Source organism: Sus scrofa, chromosome 17 (genome assembly GCF_000003025.6).
Source record: "Sus scrofa isolate TJ Tabasco breed Duroc chromosome 17, Sscrofa11.1, whole genome shotgun sequence".
Taxonomy (NCBI): domain Eukaryota; kingdom Metazoa; phylum Chordata; class Mammalia; order Artiodactyla; family Suidae; genus Sus; species Sus scrofa.
The window spans coordinates 53361652-53389488 of NC_010459.5; the positions used below are offsets into that span (position 1 = coordinate 53361652).

General features: G+C 45.7%; 1 protein-coding gene across 3 annotated transcripts in view; it reads right to left on the reverse strand.

Annotated features, from left to right (window-relative positions):
- Positions 2370-27837, reverse strand: part of ZFP64 (ZFP64 zinc finger protein) — a 95567-nt gene continuing 70099 nt past the window's right edge. For all 3 annotated transcript variants that reach the window (XM_021077225.1, XM_013985469.2, XM_021077226.1), the window contains 4 exons: positions 25280-25429; positions 25006-25068; positions 14231-14482; positions 2370-10810 (listed from right to left, as the gene is read on the reverse strand). In XM_021077225.1, coding sequence (XP_020932884.1) covers positions 10101-10810; positions 14231-14482; positions 25006-25068; positions 25280-25429 — 1175 coding nt within the window. In that variant the 3' untranslated portion in view covers positions 2370-10100. The remainder of the gene's footprint in view (positions 10811-14230; positions 14483-25005; positions 25069-25279; positions 25430-27837) is intronic.

A 27837-nucleotide genomic window follows, 5' to 3' on the forward strand; every position in this document is an offset into this window, starting at 1 on the left:
CCCTCATGAGCGTCACCATTCAACTGGAAGTTACAGCATTTGCTGAGTCCTGTGATTTCTATACAAGTGGCGTCTAATAGTGATTAAACAAATCAAGGCACCTCCTATAAATTCCCAGCGTTCCTGGGCAAAGAGTCCAAACTTTCCCCTTTTGCTGGTTACTACAGCAATTACGTGCTAAATATAGTGCTGATAGTTCAAGTGCTTTTAGGTCTACACGGCGCCTACTCTGCTGTTGGATTAAGGTGTTGGTGAATTTTCCATTTGCAAACTAATACCTGGTTATCTGGACACTTTTTTTTTTTTTTTGGCCATTTAAAAAACTGCATACACATCATTTAGCTAAGCAAAAATATAATCATGGATTTTTTTCTCTATTTCAAAATAATCACGGATTTTTTAAAAGTCCTTCACTAATGCCATTGAAAGTTACTGCTGCAATGCTGATAATCAGCTTATCTAAATTAGCACAGTACTTAACAAAATAATACCCAGTTTTGGAGAAGGTTGGACTTGGCCTGGCATTGCTGACGAGGGAAAACCTTCCTTTGTGGAAAGCAATTTGCCAACGTTCCCAAGAGGACTGAAAAATGTTCATAACCCTTGACCTATTAATTCAATTTCTGGGAATCTATCAGAGGACAATAATCTTGCATATGGAAAGAGATTTATGCATTACGTTAAATGGAGCATTATTTTTAATTATAAAAAAATGAAAAGAAACCCAAATGTCCCCTAAAGGAGTACTGGTAGGTAGCATTTATACGTAGTTTTGACAACATGGAGAAATGCCATGTTAGGTCACAGAGGAGAAAATAAAAATTTCAAACTGTACGTACATTAGCATACATTGCACAATGATGTAAAAACATACTAAGCAAGTAAAACACTAAGCAAATAGAGCAAAACGTTAGCAATTGTTGCCTATGGGTTTGGAACTAGAGAATAGGTAATTTTACTTTTCTGTATTATTTTGTATTTTCCAAGTTTTCTACCAGCATAAATTTAATTTATATAACATAAATGATTGACTACTGCAATAGTTTTAAATCAAAAAAATTAAGATCAAGGGAGTTCCTGTCGTGGTTCAGCAGTTAGTGAACCTGACTAGCATCCATGAGGATGCGGGTTCCATCCCTGGCCTCGATCAGTGGGTTGAGGATCTGGCGTTGCCATGAGCTGTGGTGTAGGTTGCAGACTCGGCTTGGATTTTGCATTGCTGTGGCTCTGGCAAAGGCCAGCAGCTGCAGCTCTGATTTGATCCCTCACCTGGAAACCTCCATATGCCATGGGTGCAGCCCTAAAAGACAAAAAAAAAAAAAAAAAAAAAAAAAAATTAAGATCAGTATTTCCCTTTGGTGTGAAACATCAGTAACACGTTGTATTGTCCCCAGCACAATAGTACCTGTTCTTAAGAGGTGCGGTCACATTCTGTGGCACTATTTTATTAAAGCACAAAAGTAGAAGGCAGCTTACAGATGGAATCAGGGTCTAGATCTACTCTGATTGATTTTTTTCTTTTTCTTTTTTTTTTTGACAGAAACAAGGTCAGGTGCTGAAACGACTACTGCTCTAATTGGATAAATTCGTAGTTTATCCGAAGTTAGAATGCCAGAGAATAACAAAGAAACCCACGAGGGGGGATCCACTCTTCCACGTGGAGAGAAGAGGTTCTGGGCAACTCACAAATCGTATTATCAAGAACTCTTTGCAGTATTTTCCAGAAAATGAGGTTAGTTTCCAAAGGTGTAGAAGGATGAGGGAGACAGGCGCGGAGGCAGAGAGCAGAAGTCAAAGAGTTGAGATGCTCATAGAATCTAAACCTTCCAAAGGGTTTTACACATTCAATGTACCATTTATATTTAGAACATGGACATCAAAGGGAACAAACTGGCCAAGCGAATGAGGACCTGGCAGATAAATGTAGAGGCTTTCTTCCCCATTAATCTAAGACTTGCCTGTAAAAAGCCAAACAGCAAGGTGTTAAGGTCATAAAATCTCTTTCCCACCTCTCCTTCACTTACCAGAAACAACCACCATTAAAGTTGCTTCCTATCCTTCAAGACAATATCCTCTAACCCTTCTTATTTTTGTCTTTTTAGGGCTGAACTGGTGGCATATGGAAGTTTCCAGGCGAGGGGTCACATTGGAGCTATAGCCGCTGGCCTGTGCCACGGCCTCAGCAATGCCAGATCCGAGCTGCGTCTGCGACCTACAACCTACACCACAGCTCACAGCAACACTGGATCCTCAACCCACTGGGCGAGGCCAGGGATCGAACTCACATCCTCATGGATGCTAGTCAGATTTGTTTCCGCTGAGCCATGATAGGTACTCCATTATCTCTTTTTTAAAAACACCAACGGGGATTAAACTGTGCAGCACACTCTGCAATTTTTATTTTTCCACTTAATAGTTGACCTTCAATCATCTGCATGTCAATACACATGGGGCAACCCCCCCACCCCTTTTAAGTGATGTGTGGTCATGTGTGTAGGGTTTATCATCCTTTGACCAGCCCTGTGCTCATGGACGTTGGGTTGCATCCTGCTAACTGGGCCCCTGGGCCCTTGCTATATGCCAAGTTCATCTTCAGGAAAGAAGGATGCTCGCCACAGTTCTCCACACAGTTTTTCATTACGGCATTGACAATGGGAAACTGCCTTACCTGCTTTTGGGCTGGAGGTGCCCCTACCAGCAAGGTGTTGCCATGGCTGACACAGAGGTTAATTTTTATTTTGCTTTTCTCTATTTCCTCCAGGGACCACATAGAGCTTTTGTAATAAGAAAACAAAGCCACTTTGCAATAGGGACAGTTCTTAAGAACAGAACACTTTCTTTTTTTTTTTTTTTTTTTGTCTTTTGTTGTTGTTGTTGTTGCTATTTCTTGGGCCGCTCCCACGGCATATGGAGGTTCCCAGGCTAGGGGTTGAATCGGAGCTGTAGCCACCGGCCTATGCCAGAGCCACAGCAATGCGGGATCCGAGCCGCGTCTGCAACCTACACCACAGCTCACGGCAACGCCAGATCGTTAACCCACTGAGCAAGGGCAGGGAGCGAACCCGCAACCTCATGGTTCCTAGTCGGATTTGTTAACCACTGCGCCACGACGGGAACTCCAGAACACTTTCGATACCAGAAAGTAGCTCACCTTGGAGATGTCTCACCCAACCTTCAGACCAGCACTAGGAGGATTTCACTCCATCCAACCACAAAACCACTTGGACAACACCACCTACTTGTACCTGTTGACGCTGCCCTTCGAGAGTTCTGTCTGTAAAGTGGGGCGGGCATCACCCACCTACATGTTTTCTATTAGGCCAACGTTCCTTAATTAACACGTGAGGATTGAGCCATTCGAAGCACAGCTTGTCAGAAAAGGGCTGGACATAGGTATTACAAAGAGCCCTGTTTAGTCAATACCTCCTGATCAAAGGTGGGTTTTTTGGGGGAGGGGTTGGCATTGGGGGTATAAATATTTAAGCTCTGATGCTACTAGATCTACTTATGATGGAAGTAACTGAAAGTTCCAATTTTATTAAGAAAACCAGACCCCAGGAGTTCCTGTCATGGCTCAGTGGTTAATGAATGTGAATAGCATCCATGAGGATGCAGGTTCAAGCCCTGGCCTCGATCAGTGGGTTCAGGATCTGGTATTGCCTTGAGCTGCAGTGCAGGTTGCAGATGTGGCTCAGATCTGGTGTTGCTGTGGCTGTGGTGTAGGCTGGTAGTTGCAGCTCTGATTCGACCCCTAGCCTGGGAACCTCCATATGCCACAGGTATGGCCCTAAAAAAAAAAAAAAAAAACACCCAGACCCCAGAAATTCAATTCGCATCAGAGGTCTTATTAACGTAGGGGTAAAGGGACCATAGACAGAATTGAGAGGATCTGGGGATTTGGATGGGAAAGAAGATGAATCTTATCTTACTAGCCTCTAACTGAAATTGAGCATTTCCCTCCATTTTGGATGTAGGGACCCAACCACTGAAGCATTAACAGGACCAGGGACTTGGTTAACCAAAGAAATGAGGTGTTTCCACATGACGTGTGTGCTACCGCGAGCTTGATATTCCACGTATGTGCATCTCTACTTCGAAGAGCATGGCGGACCCTGGAAAACAGGTTTGAACGGCACCGGTCCACGTACATGAGGGTGTTCTTTCAACAGTACATCCCAGAGTGCTACACTGTTGTGGCTGGTTGAATCTGCAGACCCAAGGGAACCACAGGCGTGGAGAGCCAAAGCCCGAATATAAATTATACTTAGATTTAACCCTTGTGTTGTTCTAGGGTCAACTATGGTTACTACCTCTACTGCTACTGCCTTTCCTTAATATGCTTATAAAAATGTACTTTAGTTCAAAAACATTTGATAACTTGCAATGTAATTGTTTTCCTGGGCAAACCTACGCATTGTGTTGTAGTCTTTTATACATCACTTAGAGGACTCAGACTCCACTGGAAAGGGGTCCATGACTTGACAACAAGTGCTCTGGCCTTAAGGCAGGTTTCCCTCCCAAGCAGGTGGTGTCAGGTATGAGAAGGCAGACCTGAGTTCTCACCCTGACCAGTGCTGGGCTTGGCTTCTTTACCTTCATTTTCTTCTAAAACAGAAGCATCTCGAGGTGGGATGTAAACAAGATCTCGTGGCTGAACACTGGCTTGAGTATCTGCTCATGCTGGTGGGAGTTCAAGAGTGGTTATCACCAACCATCAGTACTGAAGCAAAACTTACTGTGCAGTTTTGTAACTTGCCTATGTTGGGGGAACGTAACCTCAGTCATCCTTGCAATACTTACTCTCATGCGGGCAGAGAGCCTAGGGACATTTTCTGATGATCCGGTGACACCCACATAAGAAATTTTCTTTCCAATCCAACTATCGACCTTGTCATTCTTGCTAAAGATCTCGTCTGTCTCAACCCTTAGAACTCAAATGGTTTCACCTGATACCTGATTCCCTGACTCCTGCCAGTGGAAGACACCCTAGACGCAGTGAGAGCCGACTGCAAGTAAGACAAAGGCACCAGAGTCCGGTGCCCGTGGGTTTAACAATCCTGTATACCTGCTGCACTGAGCAAGTTCACTTTTCTGAAGGTCAGTGTTACTTTTTAGGGGCAAATACAAATGCCATTCATTGTAAGGTTTGAATGGAATCCTACGGGGAAATGCTTGAATGTCATGGTTCATGGTGCCTGTGCGTCCCATCTGGGGCCCTAGCTGGTCCTAGTTTCACGGATTGAGACCTTTTCTGTGCCAGGGGTGCACACAACCTTCTGTCTTAGGTACGCTTTCTTTCCCTCCCAGGACTGGCTACGTAATTTGTAGGGCTTGATGCAAAATGCAAACGCAGGACCCCTTGTTCAAGAAATAATGAATTTCAAGATGGCAACTGAATTTCAGAGTGTGCAGCTGAGCGCAGGGCCCTTCGTGACAGCACAGGTGGCCTGCTCAGGAAGACAGCCTTGTTCCCTCGCTGGAACAACTGTTTCCACCTGGTTGCACATTGGAATCACGCCCACAACTTTAGAAAGTAGGCATGCCCAGGCCCCTCCCCTGAGAGACAAGCCTCCAAATATGTAAGGGCTTCCCAGGTGACTACAGCAGACAGCCACAGCTGAGACCCACTGGACCAGAGCGACAGAAAACCCTGGAAGAATGCCATGGACCAATATCCAGACAGAGCAGAGGGAGCCTCAAACAAAGCCCTGATACAATAGAAATGCTCGTGTATAGTGTGCTGGGTGTTCAGGACCCGTGCCAGTGTTTCACAGTCAAGTCATCTCCAGCCTTCGAGAGCCTATGTTACTGCTTATGGGCAAAAAACACTCACAACCCAGCATCTCCTTCCAGGTGTTAACTCAGCACAAGCTACTCTGGAGCCATGATTTCCTGGCACCCTTTGCAACAGCAGTGGTGGATGATCAGCCAGGTAGCTTGAGGGAGCTGAACAGAAGTTTTATGTGCAAATTTCCAGCCATGGTGAAGGGACAGAGGGTGGCCTCCTCCTACCCTGGCTGGAGTTTAAACTGCTAGCACCTTGGACTGCGTGTTGAAATGTGGGGGTGGGGGTGAGAAGAGCGAAACCAAAATGCCCCATGTCATAAAAATCACAGTCGTAGTTCTTGGTTCTTCCCCACTGCCACCTGCAGCCCAGCAAAATGAGGAAAGGACACATAAGCGAGTCAATTTTTGTCATCTTAAACCAGTTGATTTTATCATTCAGCCCAATGCCTAAAATGGCCCATTTTACAGATGAGCAAATAGAATCTGAGGTACGATCTCTAGCAGGATGTCAATCAGATAGTAGTGCCAGAGGCAGGGCTATTCTTACCCGCTTCCTCCTCAACCCTGTTACTTTTTAACAAAACAAGGCTCTTTTGGGATTGTTCTGTCTTCACCCTACTCAGATCAACTCTAACAAAGTGGGTTGTTTTTGTTTTGTTTTGTTTCTCTTGACTGGAGACCCAGCCTAGTACTTTGGTTAAAAATGTGGACTCTGGAGCTACACTTCTGGCCTGAAACTTAACTCTGGGCTAGAAGTTTCTTCACCTTCCTGCTTCAGTTTCTGTATTTGAACAAGAGCCAGAGACGAGGGTAAGGAGGTTGAAGCAATCCTCTCTGCTGCCCATACAAAGTGGTGCCTAAATCACAGATGTCCCTAAGTATTTTAACACGATTTTTCTAAAAATCAAACATAATGCAGAAAAATCCACAATGAACACAATCAGAATCTGACAGATTGGACCAAGGCTGCCCAGGCCAACTTTTTTTTTTCCCCTTTTCTAGGGCCACTTCCCGTGGCATATGGAGGCTCTCAGGCTAGGGGTCCAATTGGAGCTACAGCTGCTGGCCTACGCCAGAGCCACAGCAACTCGGGATCCAAGCCTCGTCTGTGATCTATACCACAGCTCATGGCAACGCTGGATCCTTAGCCCACTGAGCAAGGGCAGGGATCACACCTGCAACCTCATGTTCCTAGTCGGATTCGCTAACCACTGTGCCACGACGGGAACTCCTGCCCAGGCCAACTTCTAATAAAACTTTGTTTACAAAAACAAAGTAACTGACCTGCAGGCCACAGTTTGCTGAGTGAAAAAGCACTGCTTTAAAATAGTCGATGACTGAGTTTTCAGTGCCCTTGTCTCACTCAGGTTCCAGTCGTGGACGGCACCAGGAGGAGTGAGGAGTTAACGCAGGTCAAGTTCTTGGCCCAGGGCCCGGCTCAGAGTCAGGACCCACATCAACAGAGCAACGGGATTGGAGGCGCATCTTTTTCTTTTGGAAATTAAATTCAGGGACAAAGGTAGGCACGTTCTACAGCGTTTAGAAGGCAGCTCAGAACCTTCAGTAGAGGACAGCAAGAGAGTGTCACTTGATTTCTGGACTCTCTGCTGGAGATTCTACAGCTGCACCGAAAAAGAATGGAAAGGAGACAGCGTTTCTCAATGCCTCGCCTGGAACCCATCTGCCTCTTGCACGAGGCTGCCCCTTCCTAGAAGGGACCCCAGGAAACCTGGAATTCTCAGTATTTCTCCCATCCTACCTTGTTGCTTGCCTTCAATAGCCCAGCTCAGGGGGTCAGCAAAAGATGGTCTTCCAACTCACAGCCTGTTTTTTTGTAAATACAGTTTTACTGGCACACGGCCACACCCACTCACTTACCTACTCTCTGCGGCCGCTTCAGTGACAGTGGCAGAGCTGAGGGATGGTGCTACAGAGGCCAACAGAGTGGAAGAGTTTCGACTGAGACCGAGCCCAGCAAAGCCCCAAATATTTACTATCTGGCACTTAACTAAAAAAAAGTTCCCTGGCCTCTAGTCCAGGTGACGTCAAACTGCAAACATACTCATTCATCAATTTCCCCTTTCAGATCCACAGCGACCTTGGCAGAACGGAAGAGGGCAGAGAAACGCTGCCTTTCTGGTCCTGTGCCATGTCAGCGGCCTCTTAGCTATTACGGCTTTTTCCCAGTTTTATTTGGTGATTAGCTGTGTATTTATTTACTTATTTTTATTTATTTTTGCTCTTTAGGGCCACACTCACGGCATACGGAAGTTCCCAGGTGAGGGGAACTACAGCTGCCGGTCTACGCCACAGCGACGCGGGATCCGAGCCGCGTCTGCGACCTCCACCACAGCGCACGGCAACGCCGGAACCCACGGAGCAAGGCCAGGGATCGAACCCGAAACCTCCTGGATACCATTCGGATTCCTTTCCACTGCGCCACAATGGGAACTCCTAGCTGTGTCTTTTCAGTCTCCTCCGAGCACTGTTAGCCCGTTCACGCTCCCATTTCCTGAATGATTTTTTTGCTGTGTTGGAGCACATTCTTTTTCTGTCTGCTTGCCTTGGCGCACAGAGTTTCGTCAGAAAAGAGAACTTAGGGCTCCATAATGCCCCACGTATTTAGCAATTGGTCCTAAACATTGTGCAGACCTCTCTGGGCGTTCACGTCTGCTAGGTCAAACCTCTAGGTGACACCAGTGTGGACCCAAGACCCTTGAAGTCTATACAGCGGTGAAAAAAGTGCCTTCTAAAAGGGCTGCTATTGTTCCTGTTTATCTGAAGAGCCATAACACCCGAAGTACAAGGAACGTTTTTATGATTTCGATCTATGGGTTCCCACTTGAAAGGTCAACAGCCCTCTGTTACTAGAACAGAAACACAGATAAGACTCATGACAAACGGCAGAAAGGGGACAACAGAATGCGTACGATGCACCAGAATTCAATAACCAGACACTTGCGAACAACCGAAAATAGTTCCAAAACCAAGAAGCGGTAACTTCGACCGAGGGTCTCTGCCGTCATCTCTGCCTTTTCTTCTTACATGAAGATTCAACAGTGTGTTATCACGCGGCCAAGGTCAAACATAAATGGAATCAGATTTGTTCAAACAGTTTCTAAAATAAGCTCTGGACCTCTTACTATTCCCTAAGTAAAATAGTCCCCCGTATACAATTTATAAAAAAAATTTTGTTTTTACATCTTTTCCTCATGTATCAAAAACAACGGGATCTATTCAGTGTTTTAAAAGCACAGACATTTAGCTTGCTGAGGGCACATAAGAACTTGTATTAAACAAAGACTGTATTTGAAGAAAAGAACAAAGCAACTTTGGATAAATTATATACCCACTGGCTGGCATTCCACAGCCACCTCTAAGTTCTCATCAAGTAAAGTGTCCATTTTACAAGAGGTCTGGGGTTTCATTTGTTTGTTGGTTCAGCAAACACCGAATGCTTACTGTGACCAAAGACACCAGTTCCGGGCTTTCCTACACATCACATGTCCCAGAACCAAGCCCAGGACCCACTGGGCCCTTGGTCTCTTCTTTACGAACACAAGTACACAAATGTGGAATTTTCACAACACACAATTACAGGCTGCACTAGTGTTAGCTTGATCTTTGGCGCCACCTACAGATCAAACGGCATTTCGCTTCTCTGGGGCACCAAGACATGAAGAAATCTTCCGTGCATTTCTAAGGAAATTACTAAGGGGCGGGGCGGCACTGGCGACCCCCACTGCCACCATAACCTGTCTATGGGAGAACATAAAAGTGGGCTGTCCCTCTTTCATCCTTCTACAAACGAGTCTGCCTTTTTATTTTAAGACAACAGATAAAAGGAACCACACAAAAATGCGTAAGGCATAAACCACCACGTAGGTCAGGAAACCGAACTTTTCTGGCCACCCCAGACCCCACCATCACCCAGACCTTTCTGGCTCTACACATCAGAGTAGTGTTAGTTTTTTCCATGTCATCTAGTTTCATAATTTCATGGAAGACGGATCAGATTTAGACCTGGCATCCACCAAGAAGAAACTATCCCTACTGGATAGAGCAGTGCTTGATGGACCCCCCACCTTGGAACCAAGGCAACTTGCTTGGACAGTTCGGAAGAAGAGAGTGGCATAGAGTGGGTTCTCCATCGTGGGGCGTCAGTGACTGCAGCCATTACCTCTGCAGGCCTATGAACTTGGAGGGGTCCCCAGGCTTGGTGACTCAAGCCTGGCTCGATGGCCTGACGGCAGAGGGCCCGGCTGGGGCATGTGTCTGGACATCTGGACAGCTGACCACCCTCTTTGGTGGAACTAGAGGCACTGGCTGGGTTCCAGGGATGTCTCAAGCTGCCCCACGGAGACCAGGGCGCCCAGCTGCCCCGAGACACTGCTTTCGGGCGGGAAGGTGACCAGGCCTGAGTTCTTGTTCTCACTGTGGTCACTGTGCTGCTTCTTATGGCACCGCAGAGAGTCGTCCCTGACGAAGGAGGCCCCGCAGGTCTCACAGCGGAAGGCCCTCTGGGTCACGATCTTGGCCACGTGGTGGGCGCTGCCCGCATGGGGCCCTTCCCTGCCCTGCGGGGCCCGGTTCTCCGTTTTGGCCTCGTCCCTGTGCACCTTGTCGATGTGCTTGGCCAGGCTGCTGGGCCGCTTGGTGTCGAAGCTGCAGAAGTCGCACTTGAAGGGACGGTCTTTGCAGTGGACCCGGCTGTGCACGCGCAGGGCGGCCGCACTGGAGCAGGAGTAGCTACACTCGGGACACTTCTCGGAGTGGTCGGCCTGGTGCAGCCGGCTGTGCTCCAGGAGGTCGGCCCGGTCCCGGCCCTGGAAGGCGCAGTGCAGGCACTTGAAGGTGTGCTTGATGCGGATGTGCGACTTGAGGTTGGCCTTCATGGTGCAGCGCACGTCACAGTACTCGCACTTGAAAGGCTTCTCCCCCGAGTGCACGATCATGTGCCTTTTCAAGTCCGAGCTGATTTTGAACTTGGCGCTACAGAGCCAGCACTGGAAGGGGGTGTCCCCTAGCAACGGAAGGTGTGTTTCCATTAGAGCAGGCAGGCAACACAGCAGTCCCCCCAAACACGAGGCAGAACACCTGGCCACAAAGAAATGGCTGGGTCTTTGAACACCAATCACCTGTCACTTCCTACAGCCACCACTTACCATGTATATTAACTCACTTCATCCTCATAGCAATCCAATGAGGGGGTACTATCACCGCCATTTTATGGATAGAGGCTCAGAGAGGTCAAGTTATCTGACCATGGCCAAACAGCAAGGATTTGAATTCAGGCATCATGGCATCCAAGTGCACACTCTTCATGAGTTTTGAATCTAAATCACTCAACTTGACATCCCAAAACGGGACATGGAAGGAAGAGATGTGGTTTGTGGTATATAAAACTGTTCCAAATCTAGCTGGATTTATAAACGTGGTCCCTTTAGTGTTTAAACTGTATTATTAAAGCTGTATTATTAAATCAGTTAATTGGCTTGTCTTAATTAAGATTTTGTAGTTTTGCAATGACAGACTGAATTTTATTTATAAAATTAACCCATGAATGTGGCAGTAGGAGCAGAAGACAGATAATGAAATGCCGTAGCCTCCTCTGTACTCCCTGGAGGCACTGCTAAGGGTTTAGTTCTTTTGAAATTACTTTAAACATCATTGTCAGTTGACTATGAGGAAAGATGAGATTCTTTCTCATCCTACACCTCCATCTTTGTCCCCCACCTTCTCCTGTATCCTGTGGGTTGTGATTTCTATTCTTCTAGCATCATTTTCTTTTTTTTTTCCTTTTGCTTTTTTTTTAGATCTGCACCTGCAGCATATGGAGGTTCCCAGGTTAGGGGTCGAATCAGAGCTATAGCTGCTAGCCTACATCACCAGCCATAGCAACAAAGGATCCGAGCTGCATCTTTGACCTACACCACAGCTCACAGCAATGCCAGATCCTCAACCCACTGAGTGAGGCCAGGGATTGAACCCGTGTCCTCATGGATACTAGTCAGGTTCGTTTCCGCTGCGCCACGACGGCAACTCCTAGCATCACTTTCTAAATTGAGGAACAGCCTCAACAGTCCATCAGCTTGCAAAGTCTGAAGATTCCTTCCTCTTTGTCACACTACTTCTCCATGCTTTTCCGAAATTGCTTTACTGCATTGACTTGTGAATCCCCAGGCTTGAACTGGTTCTTTTCAACTGTGGAATCAAACTATAGGTAATTTATATTATGATTGAGTGTGTGATATTCACCACAGCCAAATTCTGCTCTGGGATTACATCCACCTCCTTATAAGGGCCACTGTCACACCTGGGCCAGTTGATTATTTCGCTAGTAGCAAGGTCACATTGATTTTTATTTTTAATTGAAGTATAGCTGATTTACGGTTTTAGTTTCAGGTATACAACATAAGTGGTCCTTTTTTTTTTTTTTTTTAAACAGAGTAAACTCCATTTAAAGGTATTACAAAATAATGGCTATATTTCCTTAGGCTAGACTGTATATCCTTGTTGCTTGTTTTTTAGTCATTTGTATCTCTTAATCCCATAGCCCTATCTTGCCCCTCCCTTGATTCTGTTATATGTTCACTTGGGGCTACATTTTATGCTGCTTCTTGACTTGTGCGTTGAGGAAAAGGCATCTCACCATAATCTCGGAAGTCATCCCAGACTTTTAATTACATAACACTTTACATGGAATTTCTTATAGACTGAGTTTGAGTTATTGAATTTGCTCTTAATAGTTCATATAAGTATCATCGTTTTATTTCCCTTTACTGCCGCCCCAGTCAGCTATGTTCAGATATTCATTTATCAAATATCTCATGGCAGATTTTGTTTCCTCATTTTGCTCGAGTTTATCTTCCATTAACCCCCACTAGCTTGTTGGCTGCAAGTAAAATCCCAAATCCTTGCACACTGTTGTCTAGTCTACTGGCACACTTGAGATAGTTTGGCTGGGTATAGAAGTCTACATCCCAAATCATTTCTCAACTTTTGAGGGCACTGTTCCACCATCTCCTACAAGCCACTATTACCGAGAAGTCTTTCTAGGTATGGAACTCTCCGGCATGCCCTTTGTCCTGTGTGGCATCTTGTAACTCCTTTCATTGCTCATGGCCCTGAGAATTGCAACATTTTTCTTCTTTCATTTTCTCACTTTTCTTTTCCTCCTAGACCTAGTCAGAAACCAGACTTCTATCTTTTTATTGTCAGTTCTCCACCTTTTTTTCTCTTCTCTGGCAAGTTTTTTTTTTAAACTTTTCATCCTATTTCAGTTCATAGCTCTTGGCTCTCACTACCTTTTTTCAAAGAACTCTTCTTGGATGCAACACTTCTGCCAGGGGGCGGATACCGATTAAAACTGAAAAATCCTTGTAAGTTACCCAAGCACTCTGTTCTCTCCAGGATGTTAGACTTGGCACATTTTAGATTACCCATTTCCTACAGATGAGTTATAATCCAGAGTCGACACTTTAAGTTAAGGAAGAATAGACTGGTTTAAGGATTAGGTGCCATGGGTGTTACCTGTTAGTGGAAAGTTTGGGCCATTTTGCCAATAGGCTCCATTCAGCTGCTTCTCTGACCACTGCAGCCTACCTAGTACCAGTTTCAAGTCCAGAACTCTAAAGGCAGTCAGACACTGGCTGGAAAGTCACTGGCTCAACTCTGTGGCTACCTCCCATTTGTCTGCTGGGACATAGTTTCTTTACTCAATTAAAAAAAAAATTTTTTTTTTTTTTTGGCTGTGGCGTACAGCAGCTCACTGTGGGATCTCAGTTCCCAGACCAGAGATTGAACCTGGGCCACAGCAGGGAGAGCACCAAGTCCTAACCACTAGACACTAGGGAATTCCCTCTTTACTCAATTTCAGACATTACTATCTTACTGTCTGCTTGACATTTTCCATAAATTCATTGGAAATTCTTATTTTATGAACCTCCTTATGAGCCCCCCAACCCTTATTTTCTGTGCCATGATGTGTTGGTTCTAGCTCGTTATTTCAACAGGGTCGCACAGAGAGGGAAGAAGAAGCTTTCTACAAAGTTGAATTTCTAGAACTAGAAGCCTGTGATTTGCAACTATATCCAAAGTGATTTCGCTACAGGTTTCTGAATTAAGCCACACAATCAAAGTTTAAGTGAAATGATGGAAACCCCTAATCTACCCAGACTTTTACTGCAATACATCCTTGGCTCCCTGGCTGCTGAATTGGGTAATCATCCCCTGGTGAGTCTGTGTCCCAAGTTAGAAAACCCAGCTCTCAGACTTTCACGTTTTCCTGGCGAAAGAAACTACGAGCTTCACAATCCCCACCGGAGATCCACATTTCCTTATTTACACCCTGATGTCATTTAAGTTGCTTGCGCTTTAACTAAATGATCCTAAGGAGCTGGGCAACCAGGGGGGCCCAGAGGCCTCGAGGCCCGAGACTTACCTGTGTGGGAGCGGAGGTGGACGGTGAGCTGGCTGGAGTTGCGGCTGGCGTACGGGCAGAGCTGGCATTTGTATGGCCGCTCGTCGGAATGTATCCGCAGGTGCTTCTTGAGGCTGCTGCTGTCCACGGCAGCATAGTCACACAGGTGACACTTGTGGGGCTTCACGCTGGTGTGGCACCGCATATGCATGGTCAGGTTGTCCTTGCGGCTGAAGCACTTGTCACAGAACTCACACTTGTGTGGTTTGTCTCCTTTAAACACATAAGGAAGGTGCAAGGTTTTATGGGATTTTCTCTACAAGAGGGCTGCAAACAAAGAGATTTGACCAGGATGGTCACCGGAGCTTAGGGCTCTGCTTCTCCCTGCTGACCCGGTACTCCGAGACAGGAAGACACTGAGGTCAAGAGTCACATGCTGGGAAACAAAAAGGTGTGCTATTCATTGATGGCTCAGAACTCTTGAAGAATCCCAAGGAAGAGACGTAAAATCAGACTGAAGGAGAAAATTACAGACCCAAGCTTGTTTGGGAAAACCAGAGTGGTTACAGCAGTCAAGATCAGAGCGGGCAGGTGGAGGGGTCTTGGAACAGCTTTCTGGCTCACTTGCTGATGAACCGTATCGAGAGGAGTCCGGTAGATCCTTGCCCTATTGTACTAAACCACAACCGGCAACGGTCTCTACTTCCCAGGCTGTTAGGAACATGAGGACGCTTATGCCAGAGAAACTACACAAAGGCCCCAGGTAGCCGAGATACCCTGGAGAACAGAGAACCCCACGCCCAGAGCATCTCCAGCTATGCTTCACCCTTCCTCTACAACCACTCCAGACTGACCACACCCCAATAAAAACTACCCAATATCCAAAAAGTTGAGGAAAGCCAGAACCAGGAAGCCATGCCCAACCTAAGGACCTGACGTTAGAGAAAAATAATTATTTCTCAGCATCAAAGACAGACATGGGTCTTAAGATGGCTTAAGAGGCAGGGTGGTACAATTTCAGAAGCCCAAGAATGACGAGAGCATAAAGCTTTCAGAAAAAAAAATGTCCTGATCAGCACATAACTCCTCAGACAACACTGGATGGTAGCAAGATGGGAACAGTATCTACAAAGTTCTACAGAACTTATTGAAATAGAATCCTGTAGTTGAAGTAGCACTCAGTGGGGACAGAAAATAAAGCCAGGGGACACATGACTCGGTATCAAACCTCAACTGTGTACATAAGAACAACAACAACCAAAAAAACCCCAGGGAAGTGAATAAGATGTGGGAGATAAGTAATGAAATGGAAAGTACTGCTTCCAAACCACAAGAGAGAACCAATCATCAAAAAAAGGAGTAAAACAGAACATAAGGTAAAAATCAAACTAAATGTCATTAAGTACAATGAATATAAATAGAATACATTTCCTTATTAAAAATGTCAACTATGTTTTTCAAAAGAGAATCTCTCTTAGGTATCTAAATCCTCTTAAAACATCTAAAAATAAAAAAGTGGGAAAACGATAGAAAAATATTCTAGGAAAATGCTAAAAGAAATCAAATATCAATATTAGGCAAAACACATCATAGTGAAAGCCACCAAAAATTTCTTATTGAACTGAGAACTCGCCAAGTAGATGTGAATCGAACGTATGGATCTAACAGGGTTGTACAAAAGGTTTTTCAAAGAAAAGCTTGAAAATTATAGACCATATTTTAAAATAAATTTTGTTCAAGAATCACAATCACTGAGGGTGCGGCCCTAGAAAAGGCAAAAAAAGACCAAAAAAAAAAAAAAAAAAGAATCAAAATCAGATTAGACACTCCCAAGAGAAAAAGAGTGAGAGCTCCATGTCACAAAACCCACAGCCTAATCAAATCGCTTTTCAGAATGTTTGTGAATGAAGTTCATTTTAAACAAATGGCTGAAAGCAAAACAAACATACAAAAAGGCTGAAAGTAAAAAAAACAAAAAAACATGGCCATTAAAAAGGGAGGTCTGCTCAAAGAGAAGATGCCAATAGGCCAGGGTTTTCAGTCTTGGCACTCCAACTACTTGGGCCCAGGTAATTCTTGGCTGTGCAGGCCTGTGCACTTTCAGATGTTTAGCCACATCCTTGACCTCTTCCCACTAGATGCCAGTAGCACCTTCCTCCCCAGCTCTGAGAACCAAAAATGTCCTTAGTAATTACCAAGTGTCCTGGGAAGGGGGCAAGGGACAAAGCTGCACTGGGTTGAGAACCATTTTAATAGACACTGGAAAAGAGAAAGGGGACAAGAGACAAAGGCAATTGTGACTATTCAGTAGAACTTTACCCAATCAATTTAGAAGACTCAATAAAACAGGAGGGGTCCAGGAAGAGAAAACATTATAGTCAGAATCAAGAAAAAGGAACAATAACCATTTAGAAAAACTGCCATGTCAGAGATGAGCCCTGAGGCCAATGGTTGGTTGTTCAAATATTTGCCATTCTTCCCAGGAGAATCGTGCTTGATGGCCCTATGGGCCCTATCGCCTGTAGGCTTGGACATGTGACCAGCTCAGACCAACTGATCCGAGCAAAACTGATGAGTCACTATTAGGCAAATTCTTTTAAGGGGCTGGTGCCTGGTTGGCCACACTTCTCTTGCCAGGATGACCTGTGACAATCTGAGCCTAAAGAAAATTTTTTTGAGTTATAGTTGATGTATAATATTATCTAAGTTTCAGGTGTACAAAACAGCGGTTCAGAGTTTTTAAAGGTTATTTCGCTTATAAAATATTGGCTTTATGTGAAGACCAGGAGTTCTCAATTCGGGCCTCATGGGTACAATTTAGGGGATCCAAGACCTTTTATGGGAAAGGATGACATTTTTTTCTATTACCTCTAACTGGAATTTAACATGTCCTCCGATCATGGATGCAATCAACAAACCACACAAAGAATGGTACCTGAGACCCTCATCAACAGACACGAGCCATGTTCAGACGACCTTGTACGTGGTGCAGTTCTCAGAGCATCACTGCTGCGCATCACTACTTCCCAATGAAGGCCGTGAGTAGACCAGCCACTGGATTCTAACCTTAAACGCAGGGCTTCCGCGCCACTGCGCAAACTGACCGTCTGGGGGTCAGGAGAACTCACTAAAGTGCAGATCACCGCCCCCCACCCAGCTTTGAGAAGTCATTGACATGTAAGTTTAAAGCTTATAATGTGATGGTTTAATACCTGTGTATCTGGAGAAATGATGACCGCAGTAAGATTTGTTAATTTTAAGTTTAAAGCTTATAATCATTTCCATCATCTCAGACAATGACCATTTTGTGCTAAGAATGCTTAAGATCTGGTCTTAGCAACTTCCGAGTATATCATACGGTCTGTTAGCTACAGTGGCCACACTGTACATTCGATTCTTAGAACCTCCCCCTCTAACAACTGCAAGTTGGTACCGCTAGACCAGCATCTCGGCATCTCCCAAGCCCAGGTCACAGAAACGACGAGTAAAAGGCAGTGGCCGGAGTTCCCGTCATGGCGCAGTGGTTAACGAATCCGACTAGGAACCATGAGGTCGCGGGTTCGATCCCTGCCCTTGCTCAGTGGGTTAACGATCTGGCGTTGCCGCGAGCTGTGGTGTAGGTTGCAGACGCGGCTCGGATCCTGTGTTGCTGTGGCTCTGGTGTAGGCCAGTGGCTACAGCTCCGATTCGACCCCTAGCCTGGGAACCTCCATATGCCGCAGGAGCGGCCCAAGAAATAGCAAAAAAAAAAAAAAGACAAAAAAAAAAAAAAGGCAGTGGCCGATTCTGGGGTTGGAATGGGGACTGAGATTCTGCACTTCTAACAAGCTCCCAGGCGCTGCTGACATTTCTGCTCTATTAAAATACTACACATTCAACACTTTGATGACAGCAAGTATCCTTTAATACAGTTAAATATAATTTTATATTTAAAACCATTGTGCTGGGAAAGGTGTGTAGGCTTCACAAAATTGCCAGGCGTCCACAGCAGGAAAAAAGGTCAAGAATGCCCTCAATCTGCTATGGTCTAGACAGGCTGCTCCACCAGCTGGCTCGCAGAGAGAAGGCCCCAGGAGTGGAGCGGCAGCTCTGTGGGGACATGGGGGGTGTGCAGGGCAGTCCCCAGTGGCCAAAGAGATGGACATGCATCACAGCCTAATCTACGCCCCCCTCTCTAGCCTCTGGAAAAAAAAAATCAGAAGGAATATCATGGGCACATTCTACCCGGTTTTCCAGGCAAAGTGTTTCCACATTCAATTCATTGTTTACTAGAATAAGGAATGAAAAAACAAGCCTCAACTCGCTTCGGAGTAGTTTAACCCTGTTATCGATGCCAAGTGAAGAAATACAAAACACAAACACTGGACGCCCAAACATTTGAAATTCAATGATTTTTTTTTTTTTTTCCCCAGTCATGCCTATGCCATGTTGAAGTTCCTGGGCCAGGGACTGAACCCATACCACAGCAGTGACACCATCAGATCCTTAACCCACTGTGCCACAAGGGAACTCAACCATCATTCTTGGTGAAAAAAAAGCTCCAACAAAGCAAAACATACACCCCCAAACCAACCTCAGAAGGCATGGAATAAGAAAAATTGTTTCAACAGGATAAACAATCTCTACAAGAATCCTAAGGACTTGAACAACAAATGGTGGTTTAAAAAAAAAAAAAAATCCAAGTATTCCATTAGAGTACAGATGACAGTCTGGATGGTTTACTTCACTGCTATCCTTTAACTCTGATCTGGAGCATCAAGACCAAGGCACTCCAATCAAGTTAAAAAAAAAAAAAAAAAAAAAGGAAATCTCATCATTTGCATGCAGTAGTCACCCAGACAACCCAAAAGAGTTGGCTTGAACTATCAGAATAAATAAGACAGCAAGGGGCCTGACGAGAACACAAAATTCATTTGAAAATAGTATTGCTCCTGTCAGCACTACCTGTTCCAGAGTTCCCACTGTGATTTAGAAGGTTAAGAACCTGATGAGTATCCATGAGGACACAGGTTCGATCCCTGGTCTTACTCAGTGGGTTAAGGATCTGGCATTGGAGTTCCCACCGTGGCACAGTGGTTAACGAATCTGACTAGGAACCATGAGGTTTGGGTTCGATCCCTGGCCTTGCTCAGTGGGTAAAGGATCCGGCGTTGCCATGAGCTATGGTGTAGGTTTGCAGACGCGGCTCGGATCCTGTGTTGCTGTGGCTCTGGTGTAGGCCGGTGGCTGCAGCTCCGATTAGACCCCTAGCCTGGGAACCTCCATATGCCACGGGAGCGGCCCAAGAAATGACAAAAAGACATTATTAAAAAAAAAAAAAAAATCTGGCATTGCCATGAGCTGTGGTGGTGGTCGCAGATGCAGCTCAGATCGGGCATGGCTGTGGCGAAGGCTGTCAGCTACAGCTCCAATTTGACCCCTAGCCTGGGAACTTCCATACCCTGTGGGTGCAGCCCTAAAAAAGACAAAAATAAACTAATTAATGTTGTGACTCCCCTGTTTCCTAGGCAATTAAAATATTAACTTGTTAACGTATTCAGAATTTGAACTGTAAGGTGAGGCATTAGGTAACCTGCACAAATGAGCCACTGACTGTCCTGGTACATGGGTCACTTTAACTGCTCCGCCTTCCACCTGGAATGCCACCTTTATCAGGTGCTGAATTTGCAGATCACAGGTCAGTTTCTGAATTCCCTTCTACTCCATATTTATTCTAGCTCTATCCATTTGAACCACAGCTCTTTGGTATTCTAATTTACATTTTTATTGAAGTATAATTGACCTGTATTACTGTTAGTTCCAGGTGCACAATATAGTGACTGGATATTTCTATACATTGAAGACGAAAACGGCTCTCATCTAGCGATCACCTTGTCCAAGTTATTACAATATTATTGACTCTATTCCCCACGCTGTACATTTCATCCTCGTGATTCATTTGTTTTGTAACAAAGGAGTTTGTACCTCTTAATCTCCCTCACCCCTTTCACTCACCTCACTCCCTTCCTGGCTGGCAACCACTTGTTCTCTGTATCTGAGTCCACTGTTATGTTTGTGTAGATTCTAAATAAGTCATATGGCATTTGTCTTTGTGACTTCTTTCACTTAGTATAACATTCTCCATCTATGTTGTCACAAATGGCTGAGTAATGTTATATAATTGTAATTTTATGGCTAACATTCCATTGTACACATATACCACATCTTTATCCATCCATCTATCCACGGACACTTAGGCTGCTTCCTTATCTTGGGTGTTGCAAATAATGCTGCAATGTAACATAGGGGTGCGATTTTAATTTTTTGTCTTTTTAGGGCCACACCTGCAGCACATGGAGGTTCCCAGGCTAGGGGTTGAATCGGAGCTGTAGCCACTGGCCTATACCACAGCCACAGCAACTCTGGATCTGAGCTGCATCTGTGACCTACACCACAGCTCACAGCAATGCTGGATCCTTAGTCCACTAAAGCGAGGCCAGGGATTGAACCTGAGACCTCATGGATGCCAGTCAGATTCATTTCTGCTGAGCCACCACGGGAACTCCTTAATTCAATTTCTGATAAAGTGAAACGTCTAAGATTTTTGGGCTACTTTTGTGCTTCCTCCTCCTACTTTTGTGATTTACCCCAGGCAGAAAGCCGGTGGGAAGGGGTTATGGAAGCAGAGGTGGTGAAAAGAACCCATCCCGTCCTTGGGAATTTTCAAACAATGTGATTTTGTCACCTTTTACCTGGATGACTAAAAACTTGAAAGTAAGAGCAATATATACTCAACATATTAAGGAGAAAATAGATGCTGTTGTTAAATCTTCTAACCAGAATTACCAATAGTATTTTTTTCTTAAGATTTTACATGGGCCGACAGAGGAGTGGATCAAGAAGATGTGGTACATATACACAATGGAAGATTACTCAGCCATTAAAAGAAATATCAGCATTTTTAGCAACATGGATGGACCTAGAAATTATCATGCTAAGTGAAGTCAGCCATACAATGAGACACCAACATCAAATGCTTTCACTGACATGTGGAATCTGAAAAAAGGACAGACTGAACTTTTTTGCAGAACAGATGCTGACTCACGGACATTGAAAAACTTATGGTCTCCGGAGGAGACAGTTTGGGGGGTGGGGGGATGCGCTTGGGTTATGGAATGGAAATCCTGTGAAATTGGATTGTTATGATCATTATGTAACTACAGATATGATAAATTCATTTGATTAATTAAAAAAAAAGATTTTATACGGGAAAATAGGAATAAAGCGTTTTCTATCCTGTCCTTCCTCCCCATTCCTTACTATTTCCATAGTGCATTTAAAAATTTAGTTTTTGTTTCCATTCAGGACAAAGTGGCATGTAAGGTATATAAAGAAAACAAACCAACGTAACTCTAGAATAAAGTTAATACGAAGATCCAAGTTCAAAAGTTGATTTTCCAAGACTTCTCCCATGTGATCATAACCGAGCTTTCTCATTTACTCTCCCCCAACATGCCCTTAGCAAAACTGCCTTCTCGGTGCACCGACGCCCTATTCTTAACCACTCCTGTATCCACCTGTCAAACTACCTCCACGAGGCTCAAAGCGTAGCCTGCAAGTACCTGGGGGTCCCTCTTACTCTTCTGGTTGAGTCTGCAGTCTCTCTGTTGAGTTACAGTGATGCAGAAGCAATGGTGAGGGCAGGGCTGCTGGTGCCTCTACGTCATGGCCAGCCCTACCAGAAGCCCTGAGATTCCTCACCGCCACGCCCTCCCAAGAGAAGACAGGACCAGTTTCCTTGAGGATTATCCCCGCGAGCAGTGAAGACCATCACCGTTGACCCTTGAACAAGATGGGTTCGAACTTCGTGGATGCATTTGTGCAACGTTCTCTCTCTCCCTCCTTCCCCTCAGTGAAGGGACACGGTTGGGCAGACAACTATAAGTTAAATGGGAGTCTACGACTGCAAGGAGGGTCAGCACCCCTAGTCCCCCACATATTATTCAGGGCTCAGCTGTACTTAAGTCTCTCCCCCTGAGTAAGCCTTTATTACGCCTGTTTAATATTCTGTGCAATGAAATGGGAGGCGTGCATTAGGTGCTTCCACTGTAAAACCAAAATACACTGGTTGTCTTGAGAACAAGTACCTGTGGGACCGCTGCACTGCACACTAGGAGCTTTTTCTGTGCAGCACCATTCGATATGAACGAACTGACCAACTACGGTTACTTTCAGGTTTGGTATCTGGCAGACATTTTCTTATATATGAACTAAGGGAATTCGTCATTTCAAGGAAAATTACCCACACCACTGCAATGATAAGATTTGGTGCTAAAGTGAACCTTAGGATCTTGGAACTTATTCACTAACCACAGGCTTGTATCTCCCTAGTTTGATTTTTCTGATGCGATTGGTAACATTAACAAAGTGATTATTTTCCTGTGGGACAATGAAATGGCTCAACATTTGGAACTGTGTACATTAGCTAGGAATGGCGTTTTCCAAATGACCAATGCATGACTCTCAAAAACTCAAGCCTGAGTAAGCCATGCAAAGTGGAAAAGAGACCAATGCACTTAAATTTGACAATGTGAAAAGTTTATGGACATGACTGCAGATTCTTTAGAGCAACTCATCTTTATCATTTGTTGTGTTTCAGTATGGCATGAAAGGAATACAGTTATCTGGAAAAAACTGTCAAATGACTCCATTTCCATTTACATATATAAGGCCAGATTTTCTTCGTCTACTTCGGCCAAAACATGGCAATGGACCTAGACAGCAGAGAGGCAGGAGAAGCCACCTGACTATTCAACAAGACAGGGTTGCAAATGTGTACACAGTGCTACTTGCTGCATTTTGTTTTGAAAAATACTTTATTTAAAAAAAAAAACAAAAAAACAAACAGTAAGCCAGTTACATATTACATTTTGGTTTTAACTTCTAATGCTGTAACCGAAGATAAAAACAAAAACTCCTTGAGGTTCTAGATTTGAAGAACCCAGGCAGCTGCCTCAAGGTCCAGAGAAGTAGCCTGGGTGTACATCTACCAGAGCAGTTACAGGTCTGCCCCACATTTGCCTCCCTGACTCCAAAAATCCCACCAAGCACAGGGCCTCGCTTTACTTTCTATAGCCCCCTCCTGCTCTGTATCACTCCAATAAAACATTATTCCAGCCCCAGAGCAGCTCTCTAGGTCCTGGCACTGCTGACCTGAGAGGCCTGACAATTCTTTGCAGGGTTTTGGCAGCACTGTTGGCCTCCATCCACTAGATGGCAGTAGCCCTGCCCCAACTGAGAAGAAAGGAGTTCTTCTCAGGACAGATTCACCCCCTGCAAAGCTGCCTATCAGTGCCACCTTGCGGGGGGATCTTAGTTTGGGGCCAACTGTCTTTGCTCAAATGGCTCTGAAGTCTGCATGCTATTACTGATGTCATCCTGGCAACCTTGTCTTTCAAGGCTTCACTGAGGCCTTTCATGATCCACACTTCCCAGCCAGCAAAGCTGACCCTTGGTTCTCTCATTTCCATAGCATAATGCCCATCTCCAGCAGAGACAACTCCAGAAAGCTGTGCTCTTGATAGCATTTCAGATGGGCATGTGGCTGCCCTTCCTGACACCATTTTCGTGCCTGATGCAGCCACAGGTACCTTCTGTTTATATCCCACTGGTCAGTGATGCTGCTTCTAGAGCATGACCCGAGGCAGGGATGCTGTGAGCCCTTCCTCCTGCTTCTGTTTCCCACTGGCTGAGAGCTTTGGAGGGCTAGAGCGGTTACCTTGGACCAGGTGAAGCTGTATGTTAAGGATGATGGCTGTTCTTTTTTTTTTCCTTTTTCAGCCCCACCCACGGCATATGGAAGTTCCTAGCCCAGGCACTGAATCTGAGCTGCAGCGTCGACTTACTACTGCACCGGGCAGGGGATCGAACCAGTGGCAACCCAAGCTGCTGCAGCAGCTGGATTCTTAACCCAATGTGCCACAGTGGGAACCCCAAGGATGGTGGCTCTTCTACCAGCTGTGGACAATTTTCTTTTTAAATTGTGCTTGAAAACGATAAACCCGCTTATGGTTTAAGCCATTTAGTTTGGTCTCTGTGAGAGCAAAGAGATCAATTTCCTAACTCACACAGGCTAGTGTAGGGTCTACATTAGAGACCAAAGTAGCTACTTTTTAAAAAACTGTTAATATATATTGTGAGCTTCCTGTCATATATTTCTAACCAAGTAGCCACAGATAATGGTTAGGCCAGTGGGCATGGCAACACGCTGGATTTGGCCCGTGGGCCACGGGGTACAGCCCCTGGTTCTAGATCATGCATCCCTTTGCTCCAGCACATCTGCTTCTCTGTAGTCTCAGCAGCTGGTTGCTCTGAAGGCACCTTTAGGAAGCAGCCTTTTTGCTCTTATCCAAGATGACTAGGGCCACAAGGCTTCTGTACAGCCCTCCAGCTGCCAACCTCTCAGTTCTATCCCACCCCCATCTGTATTGCTCCTTCCAAGCCTCTGCAGCCCTGCTGTTCCCTCCACCTGGAACCTGCCCTTCTCCTTGTCTGGTTATGTCACCATCTTTCATACCAGAAGAGGCTCCTCTTCCCAAAAGCCTGTCACAACCAGCCCAGATCAAGGGTCCCTGCTCCAGCACTTTCCCCCTAGCCTGCCAGTTACCTACCCCCCCCCCCCCGTTAGGTCACAGCTCCTCTCAGGAGACCATCTCTGTGCTGCTCATCACTCTATGCCCAGCACTTCATTCATATCCACTTCCTTGGGTCTTTTTTTTTTTAGCACTGAAGTTTTGAACAAATGAATGGGTACCTACCCGTGTGGATTCTTAGGTGGCGGTCCAAATCCTTCATGCCATGGACAGTTTTGAAGTGGCAACCTAGAAACGAGAAATGGGAACCTACTGAATCTGAAATTCTGGCAAGACACATGCTGAGCACTGATGCGACAGGACACTTCGGCTCCCTCCCCCAACCCCCCCTCCCCCGTGCTCCTGCGCTGTGACCACGACCACAGCAACGCCAGGAGTCAGCAAGCGAGTCAACAGAGCTCACGTGACCACGGCCGGTACAGAGAGGGGGCTTCTTTACCTGGATAGCAGCAGTTGAATGTCTTCTCCCCAAGGGTCACTGTTTGTTCCTTTGACTCTGAGGGAAGAGCCACGACATGGGCTCTCTGGGCATCGCTGCTGTCAGTGGAGGGACAGGTTGGTTTTGGACTATCATTACCTAGGTCTGAGCCTGAAATCGACACAAAAAGAAGCATGACTTCCTTTGTCAAACAGGAGCACCATGGTGAGTCTGGTCATACACGGCAGGTCTGGGCTTATTTCACTCATACCCCGCCCCCACCCCCGCCTCCAGTAAGAAATTCAAAGCCATGTACATTTTGGTCATAACCAAGTCCTTCCTCTGTGCCAGTTTACAGCAAGTACAGGGGACAAAGGGGCATGGTAACATGATAGGAACACCATGGGCAAGATCCAGACTGCAAAACTGGGCCATGGCACGTCTCAAATGGTGCGGGCAAGACCTGGCTCATGAAGTCCCTTCCAATCCATCGCAGTATTTTCTATTTCATTTTATTTCTAGGGCTGCGCCTACCTCACACGCAAGTTCCCAGGCCAGGGGTTGAATCAGAGCTGTTATCTGCCAGCCTACGTCACAGCCATGGCAACAGTAGATCCCAGCTGCGTCTGCGACCTACACCACAGCTCACGGCCGTGCCAGATTACTTAACCCACTGAGCAGGGCCAGGATCGAACCCACATCCTCATGGATACTAGTCGGGTTCATTAGTGCTGCGCCCAGACGGGAACCCCACAGACCAGTATTTGTACAAAATAACTGGGAAGAGTAAAGGAAGACAGTCCAGTCCCAACGTTGCTACGAGAGATGACAGAAAGCTGGATCGAGCTCTTTTCAAGGGCTCACTGTTTCTGAACTTAACTGTCTCCATCCAGCAACAGGTCCCAGGCCACACTTCAAGTGCCACCGGTCCCCAGGACAAAAATGCCATTGTTTCACATTGACCGATGGATGGAAAAGCCAGAGACTCAAGCCTTGACATGACGGTCTGCACCATCAGGGCCTTTTTGGATCCTGATTCCAATATATTGTCAAAGTTGTCTAAGACCTTGGGAAGCACAAAGTTTGACATGGAATTTTTTTTTTTTCAAGGCATGATGAAATTAACGTTTTTAATAGCATTCTAGTAGTTTAGGAGTGGCTACTTATGAGCTGCCAATGCCTGAAGTGCTTCAAAATAACCCAGAGCAGGGGAATGGCTGTCAAGAAATAAGACTGGCCACATGGAACTCGTTGTTGAAACTGAGCATCTGGAATGGGAAGTTCACTGTCTCCTGTTAGCAAGGCCGAAGCCCATGAAAGTGCTGTTTTTGTGGGTCAACATGGTCAGATAATTTTCTGTCACCAAGACTAGACTCTCCTAAAAGACTGCACAGATTTCCTTCCAAGTGGATTTCAGACCAGGGTAAAAAGAAGTACTGTCAATATCTTGGGTCCTAAAAGAAAAATATATTAACTAGTTTATGAATTACAGCCCAAGGTCAGGGACTTTTGGCCTCAGGCTTAGAAGGTGTGTTTTCCCTGAGAGGTTTGTCAAGGTCAACCTTCTTACCACGAGAAGCTATCAAACACTTATCTGTAAAAAGAACTCACTGTCCTGCCTCAGTTAAAAGGCACGAGCAATTGTAAATTCTGGACACCGTGCCCAGTCACAGCTATTATGGGGTTCCAGTTAAAGGCCGTGTGGCTGGGGTGCTTAAATCCCTTTCACAGGGTCTGGACAAGTGACCTCGTCCTATGGCTCTCAACTGGAGGTCATTTTGCAATGCCTGAAAGTATTTTCTCTTGGGGGGCTGTGCCCACGGCACATGGAAGTTCCTGGGTCAGGGATCCAACCTGCGCCACAGCAGTGACCCGAGCTGCTGCAGTGACAAGGCAGGACCCTTAGCCTGCTGTGCCACAACAGAACACCAGCCTGAGGATTTTTTTCTTCTTCTTCTTTTTTTTTTTTTTTTTTTTTTTTGTCTTTTTGTCTTTTTTTGTCGTTGTTGTTGTTGTTGTTGCTATTTCTTGGGCCGCTCCCGCGGCATATGGAGGTTCCCAGGCTAGGGGTCGAATCGGAGCTGTAGCCACTGGCCTACGCCAGAGCCACAGCAACGCGGGATCCGAGCCGCGTCTGCAACCTACACCACAGCTCACGGCAACACCGGATCGTTAACCCACTGAGCAAGGGCAGGAACCGAACCCGCAACCTCATGGTTCCTAGTCGGATTCGTTAACCACTGCGCCACAACGGACACTCCTTTTTCTTCTTTTTAGGTCCAAACTTGTGGCATATGGACGCCTGCAGCCTATGGAAGTTCCCAGGCTAGGGGTTGAATCAGAGCTGCAGCTGCGGCCTTTGCCACGGCCACGTGGGATCTGAGCTGTGTCTGCGACCTACACCACAGCTCACAGCCACGCCGGATCCCTAACCCACTGCGTGAGGCCAGAGACTGAACCCACATCCTCATGGATACTAGTCAGATTTGTTTCTGCTGCGCCGCAACAGGGGCTCCTGGAGGCTAATTCTGATCGTCTTGATCACGTGCACACGTTTGTGATCGTGGCCTCCAGTGGGT